At 37.0% G+C, this 12,228-nt stretch overlaps 1 protein-coding gene across 2 annotated transcripts in view; it reads right to left on the bottom strand.

Moving 5' to 3' along the window:
• Window positions 1-12,228, bottom strand: part of npas1 (neuronal PAS domain protein 1) — a 51,595-nt gene that overhangs the window by 15,879 nt on the left and 23,488 nt on the right. For both annotated transcript variants that reach the window (XM_051863831.1, XM_051863832.1), the window contains exons 4-5: window positions 6,192-6,259; window positions 3,550-3,639 (exon numbers count right to left, since the gene is read on the bottom strand). In XM_051863831.1, coding sequence (XP_051719791.1) covers window positions 3,550-3,639; window positions 6,192-6,259 — 158 coding nt within the window. The remainder of the gene's footprint in view (window positions 1-3,549; window positions 3,640-6,191; window positions 6,260-12,228) is intronic.

Raw genomic sequence — 12,228 nt, forward strand, 5'->3', positions numbered from 1 at the left:
ACAAAAATTGTATAATTTATTTAATGATTCCAGTCTTTCTATTGAATCGGTCTACCTTTCTATCCAATTTTTTACTTGTGTTGTTTGATTAACCTAATGCACGGATCCATTATATTGTCAGACCTCCAATATTTTCTTAACGGTTTATGTTCACTTAAAACTGTGTTTACATGGATTCTCGTTAAGACTGACATTTTGACATAATTTTGTGTGCATTTGCTCATACACGCACAGAAATGATCTATCACAGCGTGCAAGTACCGCATTAAGTTCTCTTTCACAGCGTCTTGCACTTGAATAGCTTAAAATCACTTGAATGTTTAAACTGACAAGACTTAAAAAAAAAACACACTAAAATGATAAACTTTATTGGGGAAACAGCACTGGTCAAACATTCACATAGGTGATTATAGTTTTAGGGGGATTGAGATGACAGACAAAAAGGGTCTAGAACCGTCCCTGGCTATAGAGAGGCAAACTGCAGTTTTAATTTATATTTAAATATTCTTATTTTATATTTTAATATATATCCTTATATTTTATCATCAATTACCTGTATAAAATTAACATCTCAACAGCCATAACAAGAACCCAAAAGAACGAAACGTTTGAAAATCAGACATCAGTAGAAAGTCTCTGCAAAGAGCCAGAGAGAGGAATGAGAAATAGAAGAAGTGAGAAAAGGTTGTTGGTAAGTGTTAAGAAGAGGGTTAAGAAGAGAGGGAGAGAGAGGGAGCGGGAGAGAGCAAGAGAAAGACATGATATAAATAATAGCTAGGATTTAATATGTATGAGGCGTCCGGGCAGTTGTCCACAACACTCTCTCTCAGTCTGCTTCTGACTGATGGGAGAGGAGCAAGAGAAGAGGACGAGGAGGAGGCAGAGGAAGAGATGGGGAGGAAGCAAGGTGATGGGTCTGCATACTAATCAGCCTAGGATCAATTTCCCACCCCATACGCCCCTCCACATTTCCCAGATGGTGTGGCTTTGGCCTTGGAGGCTAAGCTCCTAGACCTCTATCTAGGCCTGGAGCTTTGGCTTGTGTAGGCCAAGCAGCCTGGAAGCAGGCATATCATCCTCTTTCAAGGTTCCTGAACCTGCGTAATCCGCCTAAGGAACCCTACTGTCTTTTGAGAGGTCACAAGGATTAACCGGAATGGATGGCTCTATCTACGATGGCGTGTCATGACCTCTGACACAAGGTAACAAGTGGGGTCTTGTGCTTACAGTTAATGTATTTTCTCCTGTGTTGACCTCAGAGACCCAGACAGAGGCTGGAGTGAAGGACCGTGGCCGTGTAAACTCTACCAGGCAACAATAGAGTGCTGCAGTGATGCCATATTTTTGTAGGCCAACCCGGAAGTTGGCATCACACTGGTTCCCTCGACAAAAACTCAGTAGATTTTCCTATGGACTTTTGGATTATCGCAAAAAATAACCTCTGTGATCAACAAAAGTTTATGATACTGACACATTTTGTCCATCAAGATTTTCGCAACTTTTATGAATTTTGAAGCCTATCTTTGTGTCTGTTACCAGTGTGTACAAGCTTACGGAGCCCCGGACATGACATGCAGGAAAAAAAACATAGGCTAAATTGTGCGCACGACTTACTAATTCGTTCCCTCAATTTACTAAATCGCGCGCATGATTTATAAATCAAGGGAACGAAATAGTAAATTGTGAGCACGTTTTAGTAAATCGTGCGCACGATGTAATTTTTTTCTTGCATGTCATGTGCGGGGCTCCGTACAAGCTTGATGACTGCTGAAAGTAGGTTTTGACTATTAAAAAGAAAAGCTGAACATTAGTTCACAAATATATATCACAAAATATATTGTTTAAATTGTTACTGCCTTTAGTTATTATTTTGGAATAAATCTAAAAATGTGTAAAAACACTAACTTGATGAAATTTATACTTCGCTTTAATAAATAGAACATTACATAGTTATTGCAAAAATACAAAATAGAATTGTATTTGGTGTCTCTTTTTATGTAATGTTTATTTAACCAGGAAAATTAAGTGTAACAGGGACATAAATTAACATTTGATATATATATATATATATATGAAAAAAACATGAGGACTTTGCCTCCTCATTTTAAAACACCACTACACCACCACTGTTTAGAAGGTAGTTCCTTGTAAGCATTGAGCCTGCTGTGCCTTTTCTGTTGTGGCCTGTCAATTAGAAAGAATCATTTGTTTCTGGAAAACCAGACAAAATAAAACTTCTTCTGAATATGCCTCCTGCTCGTGCAGGTATTCAGGAATCAGAGCTTGTCAATAATGAAACAGCAAGACGCCCATAAAGGGTTGACCACTCACAATTCCACTTGTTTTCTCAACCAGCCGAACTCATTCACATCTATTTTCCCTCCTAAACTCACTATCTGTCCTCCCCTCCCCCCTCAGACCCATCCTAGAGTGTGTTTGTGTGTGTGTATTCTTTTTTGCCACACAATCAATGTGGCTTTTAAGATGTCTATCGATTTGTTCCCGAGACAGACCCCGGCTCGCTGGAGCGACGCTTTGATTGCTGTGCGAGTAATTACTGTTATTATTTATGCATCTGGGTGAAATGGCAGGACTTAACATTCCCTGTACAAGAGGCCACAGGCAATCAACAGAGAGAAAGCACCTGGAGAGGCGAGAGGCTCAAGAGAGGAAGAGAGCTGGAGAAATGAGCACAGGGACACAGGGAAATTCACAATACGCAAAAACACAATAATAGATGAACACAGATGAAAGCATATTGCTGGTGTGTTCTATCATAAATTAGGACTGTCAATCCAGATTAAAATCAAATTAATTACAAGATGCATCAATTAATCAATCAATCAATCATTCACAATAATGGCATATTTCAATATTTGTCCAAATTGATCTTTTACACAAAAAGCGCTTCATCTAAGAGTGAATTATACAGGGTCGTCTACAAGTCGACGCATCAGAATATAAATGTGTTTTATGTATCGCTCTCTACAACGTCTACGACTCTCTACAACATTATCAAACAACTAACAATGTGTTGCTAATGTTACACAAACCATGTTCCTGTTCGCCATCTCAGAGTCAGACACCTGCCTTCTAAAACTCAGAATCCTCAGAAACACTTTGGACATCATAGAAAGTCAGTGTAGAAAAGCATATAGTTCATCATAACATCGTAATATACATCATATACATAATTCACTCGCTATATTGCTTTATGTACCCGATTTTTCCTGTCCCTTTTTAAAGGTGTTCTTGTGCTAACTGTGGAGAAGCCCCGCCCGCACGTTGACGGGACTGGTTACATGTTTGTGACGGTAAGAAACAACGTTTTTGAAACCATCTTTGGTTCACTGGAGTTTTAACTAGAAAATACTCAGGAATGGTGTTGACTGATGAATTTGCACATGTTTTGTCTTAAAAGCATATTAAAAACACCACAGAGACATATAAACAACCAAAATACCAAAATAATTAGTTGAACTAAATTAACACATTAAATTAACAGCCCAAGCATAAAGTATGCTATAATGTGTAAGAGTTTCGTCTCACCTGTGAAAGGCCAAGGTAGATGGACACAGTCTCTGAGATATACAGAAATCTGCCTTCTTGACTGACCACGAACACGAATCCATCCAGAGACTGCAAAGAGAAAACAGATCTGTGGCTGAAACTAAAGCTGTACAGTTAAAGTTACAGTTCATTTAAAATTTACTTTAAAGGGGTCCTTGATTATGATTTCATTTTTTAACTTTAGTTAGTTAGTGTGTAATGTTGCTGTTTGAGCATAATATCTGCAAAGTTACGATGCTCAAAGTTCAATGCAAAGGGAGATATTTTCTTTTACAGAAATCACTGTAAAAGGGCTACAACAAACGGCTGGTAGGGACTACAACGAGCTTTTCCTGGGTTGGTGACATCGCAAACCCCAAATTTACATAAACCCCGCCCCCGAGAACACGCAACAAAGGGGGTGAGGGCATGTTGGGCTGCTTTAGAGAAGAGGAAGAGTTGTTGTAGTCGAGTGTTGTTGCCATGCTGTCATTTTAAACCAGACTGCTTCACAAACGAGGGTCAATTCAACACTGGATTTGCACAAAAGATTAACATGACGGCACATGCTAGTCAATGAATTGAATCAACTCCACAGCAACTACATAAATGTATCCACTAACCATTCAGAAATGTCTAATTTCATTCTGTAAGTTATAACTTCTTCCTGAGTCTCTCCATCAGTGTCCGACTCCAGTTTGAACAATGTAAGGCTGAACACGTTACTGACAATTATCATTTTGGCTGCATGAGATTCTCCGGCTTTGTTGTTAAAGCTCCGCCCTCTTCTGGAAAGGGGGCCGGGAGCTGCAGTTCATTTGCATTTAAAGGGACGCACACAAAAATGGCGTGTTTTTGCTCACACCCAAATAGTGGCAAATTTGACAAGCTAAAGTGGCCTTTTATTTCATTAATATTGTATTATATGCATGCATAGATTTTCAAATAAATTTACTTTTAAGATTCGAAGTACACTTCAAGTGCACATGCAGTACAATTAAACGCGCTTCTTTTCACAAGGATTGTCTGTTCTACCTAAAAGTAAAAGTTTTGCACAACACGACACAATCACATCCAGTCAGATTATATCTGATGTTATAGAGATCACTTATAGAGACCACTTTTCATGATGTAATGCCTAAATGATAAAATCAATTCCTCATTAATTATCCTCTTTCACTTAGGAATGTCACCTTACGGAGGTAAAATGGGTTGTGAATGCTGTTTTATCTAGTAAATATGAGAGGCGTTTAACACTTCAGTGGTGTAACACTTCAGACTTAAACTAAAACTAACAACAACAAATCAACCCTGAACCAACAAAATCAATACTGCTGAACAAATCTGAAGATTTTTATGGAATCAAGCTGTAGACATAAGCATCGACTTCAAAGCGAAAACAACATGAGGGAAGAATCAAATTGATTTAGACAGAAACCGCAACAGCTTCCCCCGACTTCAAAATAAACTCTGGTACAGCAGAACAGCGGTTGGCAGATAAAAAGCATACAGTCACCCTATTAAAGGACTAATTTAAAGAATTATATTAATTGTAATAACACACAGGCACGAGTGAAGCAGAGTGGGCACTTTAGTTGAGAATGACTGATGTTGTTGGGGCGCTAATTTATGCAAGTGACGAGTTCAATATGCAAATGAGAGTGGACTGGAATGACGGGAATGGTGGAAATAAAGCGCAATTATCTAGTTATTACTGACAGAGGACGAGACAAAGAATCATAAGGATTTTCAGAAGTGTTAATTTGATTTCTATCAGCGTCGCCCCTCTTTGAACATTTTACATTTTTCTCAAGGTAACCTTCTAATAACACTTTTTTTTTCTCTTACAAATTAATCTTTTTAAGTCAGACAGACAAATTCCAGTACTAATGGCATATAGCTCATCATCTAAAACAACAAAACATTTACAAAAGTGACCCCAAAAAGTTTGGACACAACAAGACATTTAAAAATGCATAAATGGAGTTGCATTAAGTAATGCAACATTAGACTGGATTTATTTGATACTGTAAAAACTGTAATATTGTTAAATGTTATTACCATTTAAAATGAATGTTTTCTTTTTTTACATTTTTTAAATGCAATTTATTCCTATGATGCAATGATTACTCCAGTCTTCAGTGTCACATGATCCTTCAGAAATTATTCTAATATGATGATCTGCTGTTCAAGAAACATTTCTTATTATTATCAATGTTGAAAACAGTTTTTTTTTAAATCAACATTTCAGCATTTATTTGAAATAGTGTTGAAAACAGTTTCCACAAAAATATTAAGCAGATTCATTTTTAAGATTTTACTTTGATGTATATAAAGTTCAAAAGAACAGCATTTATTTGAAATAGAAATATTTTGTGACATAAATGTTTTTAGTCACTTCTGATCAATTTAATGCATTTTTGCTGAAAAAAAGTATTAATTTCTTTAAAAGAAAGGTAGTGTGTAAAAAGACCCAAAATTTCTAATCATCTGGAGAAAAACTAAAATAATTTAAGTGTAACAGTCACATAAAAAGATGCACATCACATGACAACATAACATGACTAACACTGATATCTGTAAACGCACATAAATAAAAGTCATATTTACATATTGATTTTATTTAAATGAGTCATATTTACCTGCAGCAGATGAGCTCCCAGGTGCTGTTCAAATATGTCAGTGACCAACGAATGACTTGTTCTTCGCACTGCAAAAAAACAAGTTAAAAAACTGTCAAGAAAGCAAAAACATAGGGCCCTATCATACACCCTGCGCAATGCGACGCCAGGCGCAACGCAAGTGTATTTTGCTAGTTTCAGCCCAACGCAGTTATCATTTTCATGTCCAGCGCCACGTTGTTTAAAAAGCAAATGCACTCACACCCATCTGTTTGTCCATGGGCATGCTGGTCTGAAAACGAGGTGTGTTCAGGTGCAGTGTTAGCGTGTTGCTATTTTGAGGCAACTGAAAACGACTGCGCCATTGACCAACAAAAACCTGGTCTAAAGTCAATGCCGCAGTATTTTTTTGTTATTTAAAGGGAGCGTTAGTAATATGCGCCTACAGGCGGGTGCACAACGCACGTACACTCTGCTTGTTACACACACAGGTGTGCAGCAGCACACAAACATGTTTAAATATTAAAAATAAGAGGATTCCTTTCTGGAGAAGCGTTCAGTCTTTCCCCTTGCAAATTCCTCCATGTAAATAGCAAATTTGCCATGGTGCAAGCACAGCTGGCTTTTAAAGGGAATGGGAGATGAGACTATGATTGGTTTATTGCATGTTACGCCCAAAACACACCTATGACTCATTAAGAGACTAGGTACAACCCTTTTGGACCATGCGCCTGGCGTGCCGACTAAATTTTCCGTTGTTAAACTGGCAAAAGAGGATTCAGACACGCCCTAAGTGCACCTTAAAATAGGGCCCATAGTGTTTAAGAAGCTGTTTAAAGCCAATGGTCTGTCATTTCTAAAACACGGATAAATGTAAAATGAACTACAAAATAATACTACAATGGAAATAAACCCTTAACAACCTAAAAAGATTAATAAATTACTTCAATCAGTCTTAAATGTAACTTTTTTAATTAAAATTAGTATTACTGTGATGATATTCTTAAACATATTCATAAGCATAAAGAACAGAACCTCTTTAAGCACAACAATTATAATATTCTCAAGCATAGACACATCTTGACAGTCACACTATTTGGTGACTACAGGAGGAAACAGCTGATAATAGCATTAAGCAGCCTCTCCCAGTTCTTTACTGGTATTTCAGAGAGACTATCAAAGACAGCGAACGTCACAGCCGCTGCGGTTTATTGGGCTGATAACACCGGCAGAGACATGCTAATTCATTCTCAGCACACAACTGCATCCTGGGCCGTCTGTCATCACAAAACAAACAAATTTACAAATCACACAAATGACATTCGTGGTGCATTTCAAACATGCCTCGCTCTGATCTTCCGCTGTGGAAGCCCAGTTGAAATTCCCTGCACTCACAGCAGGACGTGCGTGCGTGTGTGTGTGTGTGTGTGTGTGTGCGGCTGGGATGCTTGTGGTAATCAATAAGTGTTTTGAGAGAGGATGACAGCGTTTGTCTGAGTTGCTACTAAACGGGAGACAGACTGTTAGCTCACTTCTATAAACCTTTATCCCGTGGTACTCCTGCCACAATACAAGTGTTCACCTGACAAATACACACCTTCAGGAAATGTCTTCAGCGAGACATGTGAACAGATACAGAAATTAAAGGTACAGTACACCTACAAATAAAAATTCTGTGATTTATTCACCCTCATGCCAACCCTTGTGAAAAACAAGTACACTTTAACACACTTTTAGAAAGAGTACTTACTACTGAAATAATATACTAAAAGGATATACTCAATTAATTGCATGTTAAGTGCAAATTATATGACAATGTACTATAGTTTACATTTATATTAAATGCAATTAGCTGAACTTAAGTACTTTTTTACCCACTTAAGTACTTGTGCTTTAGCATGTTAGTCAACACATCAAAATAGGCGTACTTCTTTAAAGCACGACAAAATATTATTAAAACTATTTAAATTTACTTTAAATTATTTTAATAATTTAAAATGTAATGACATTATTACAAAGTGCACTTTTTAAAAAGTGTGAAGAAAGTCATGAAATTGTTCTCTCTTTAAGTACACTTAAGTGGCCTTTAATTTCATTAATATATTGTCTGCAAGTACATTTAAAAAATCTATATATATATATATATTATATACACACTATTTGAAGTACACTACTAGTGCACATTCAATACAATTAAGCACAATTCTTTTTCACACGGTTATCCAAATCTGTATCATTATTATTCATATGATAATCTTCCCCTCTTTTGTAACTCCTTAATATTCAATATCCACACGAAAATGCAAAAACACCCTATGAAGCGCTGTCAAGAGCATGCCAAACCAACAGGCGGCGATATAACCCTAACCGTAAAGCCATGTCGGCCAATCAGAAGCCTGGAAAAAAGGTTATTACCGGTTCCGGTTGTGACGTCACAAGCCAAAATCTCTACACTGTAACCAGAGTTTCTAAAAATCTTCACCCTGGCAGGAGTTTTCAAAAATGTTCGGTTTCAGTGACCAGATACTGCGTTTGCGTGTGGACGAACGGCCAAACCGCAGCTTAGGTTTTGAAAATACCCCTGTTCGTGTGGACAGGGCCTTAATATAGTACACATGGACCACTTTTATGATCCTTTTTTTTTTTTTTGGAATACCTCTTGTTCATTTTCACGTGGAAAAAGAGCAGCCAGAACATATCACAAAATAGCTCCTTTTGAGTTCCAATGAAGAAAAATAAAAGTGTTTTGAATGACTTAAACGTGAATAAATTATGACAGAGTTGTATTTATTTATTTTGCAGTGAACTGTTCCTTTAACATAAGATTACACTGAAAATAACACACAAGTACACACAGATGAGTCCCTGCACCCAAACTACACACCCCAAAACTCAGTGGCACTTTAAGAATGGGGTCCCCTCACAGGAATATCAATGAGTCTGTCCCATTCAGAGGCCTGAAAAGGGGGTCTGGCGCAGAAAGTGGGATCACCGCTCAGTACTTGTGGGTACACAGAGCACTGCTTGTTCGTCTTTGGGGGTCACATGCGTGTTGACGATTGAATAGTTTAGCAACCCCCCTCATCCAAACACTGAGGGTCTTCCCACAGGGTCTGTGAGTGATGCAGTCCAGCTATAGGGCAGGGCTGACAGGAGCCATACTGCCTGATGGATGGACAATGGTCAGCCCTCATTTCCCAAAGTCAGCCTCAACAGCAGAGGCTAATGCGAAGTCGAATTGGGCCCAATAGGGCAGAGGATGAGAATGATGGTGTTGGTGTTGTTTCTCAGCCTGGGGGTACAGAGGATCTATTTGATGTTAGTATTGGATACTTTAATGATTTGTCTTTTTCATGTATATTTTAATTAAATTTTTTAAAATTTATTTAAAATACTACTTTATACTACTCTAAAATACTACTTAAATTTATAAAAACATCAACGTTAAAAAATATTTAACGCAATTAACGTAGCATCCATTTTTTCTGTCATCCTTTGGCTAGCTTTACAATATACGCATGATCACGCTCTTATTCATGCAAATGCTTTTAAACCATTCAAGTGCGCCAAAAGAGAATGCGCTGTCTGGGAATGTCCTCACACGACGCTCAGGAAAGACGCGCGCCAGTATCGCGCGCAAAGACAGAGCGCCAGAATAGAGTTGTCTTTCGAGCTTGAACAAACAATAACACACACAATAATGCCAAAAATATGTGTTTTGTCGAGTATCCTCATAAAAGCAGCCTTGAATGAGTTAAATAAAGTCTTAAACGAAAGTAAAGAGTTGTGAGAAAGTGGGACATGTGTGAGATCAGCGTCATGTGCAGCAGCGGCAGCTCTTAAAGTGACAGCAGCCAATGCTGTCTGTCACTGAAGATAATCAAAGAACAAAGGTAACAGAGAAAAGTACGCACTGCTGTTGACTAAAGAACTTTTGTAGCTTTAATAAGGATTAATCTATATTTAATTTAGGCTATAACTTATGCAGTGCAGACTGTTTGTTAACTTTATTCAATTTCTGTGTATTTCCTATCTAGACAGGTAGGAAGGGCACAGGTAAATATGACATTTATTATAGGTCAAATAGGTTAGGGTCAAATTAAATGATTTTTTTGAAGCCTAATAAATGTTAAAAAATTGCTAGCTTTCAATTACACTGTAATGTTGAATGGCTGTAATTCATATTTAAAACTGGGGGAAAAATAAATTTCATTGAGACATCAGTAGTAGCTGTATTAGTATCAGTGATACTGGCCTTCATTCATAAAAAGTAAACAAGTATTCAAAATATACTGTCTTTATGCTGTTTCTACATTAATTTGGAGATTAACTGTGAAGTTATTACATTTTAAAATATATTAAGTGTTTTTAATTGCGATTAATCGCGATTAATCTCAGAAAATATGTATTTTTTTAATCGATTGACAGGACTAATTTATACATATATATATGTGTGAGTATATTTATATATACACAGAGAGAGACACACACATATATAATATATATGAATATAATACTATATATATATATATGTATATACACACATATATTATGTAAACAAACTGTTATGTTAGATGTGATTAATCGCAATTGATCGATTCGACAGCACTAATATATATATATATATATATTACAATTATATACATAATTACAATTATATATATATGTGTGTGTGTGTATGCAGGATTTTAGGATGTTTAATCTCATTTAGGAAAAAAAACAAAATCATTTTACTTGATAAAGCTAGTAGTACTTCAGGAAATACTCGTTTTCAAAGCATACATATTGATTTAAGTTTAGTTCTAACTGAAATTTGTTTTTTATTGTTTTAAGCATAAACTCAACCAAATTTTGTTACATTAAATATTAAAGATACATTAAATATTTTATCTTTCACAATTCTGTTTCAATATTTTTACCTGGAAAACAGGGCAAATACTTTTCCTTCTATTTATTGTATTGTGTCAGCTATCATCTCATTTAGGTCTATTTTTATTTTCCTTACAGATTTTTTAAAGAAACATTTGAGAGCAAGTTAAAGAATGAATCCTAAGTGAGAATTTTTCTGAGTAATGAACGAGAAACCTCTCAGCAATAACAGGTTCATGTTAATACGGGTCAGCTTTGAGGGTCTTTGGGACGTTGAAGCACAATAAAGAATGAAATAACTAAAGTCATTTCACTTTCTTCTCCTCCACACTCAGCTCACTTTGACTCTTTCATTTGTTTCCTCTTTCTCTTTTCCTTCTCCCCCTCTTTCAAGCTGACAACCTTTTAACGAAGTTCGAAGGTTACTATGGAAACTGCAAGGTTGGCCTTTCATTCCATGTTCGTTTGCTCAGTCCAGTTGGCTGATGGGAATCGTAGGCCGATCGCCTAGCAACTTGTTTACAGGGCGGTGGATGTAAAGCGGCCTGCGCTCCCCCCACCTCAACCTCACGGATGAGACGGGAGGAATGACTCTCAGACAGACGAAAAGAGGCCGAGAAAGCGTCTCCAGTCGCAATGTCCCTCTCCGCTGCAATTATCCTTTCACTCTGCCATCCCTCCCTCTCTCGCTCTTCTCTCATTCGAAGCTGTTACCTCTCTCCTAGCACGGTCGAACATAATTTGAGTGCAATTAACGTCCCTTAAAAGCCCTCAGTGCTTTAAATGCTTGAAAATAGGAGAGAGAGACAGACACTGGCAGGAGGGAGAGTAAGAGAAACAAGTGAAAGGAGAAAGAGAAAGACAGTGTGAAAGTCAAAAACAAGACTGTGTCACAGAGAAAGCGCTGGACAAAAGGAAACGTGTGCAATTCAGAACTTCCTCAAAATTCCCAAACTGTATGAACATCGCAGCACTGATCTACGCTGACAACATTTCATCTCCACAGTTACAATAATAGCTGCATTTTTACAGTATCTGAAGAAAATGTGATCCAATGCAAAACTCAAAACCACATTATTGAATTATAAAAAGCTTTTGCAGCAACATTTTTGTCTTGTTTCACATTAAAAACATTCCAACATCCTTAGAACATGATACATTTACATGATAAGCTAAATAGAAAGATAAT

The sequence above is a fragment of the Ctenopharyngodon idella genome, chromosome 15, assembly GCF_019924925.1.
Source record: "Ctenopharyngodon idella isolate HZGC_01 chromosome 15, HZGC01, whole genome shotgun sequence".
Classification (NCBI taxonomy): Eukaryota; Metazoa; Chordata; class Actinopteri; order Cypriniformes; family Xenocyprididae; genus Ctenopharyngodon; species Ctenopharyngodon idella.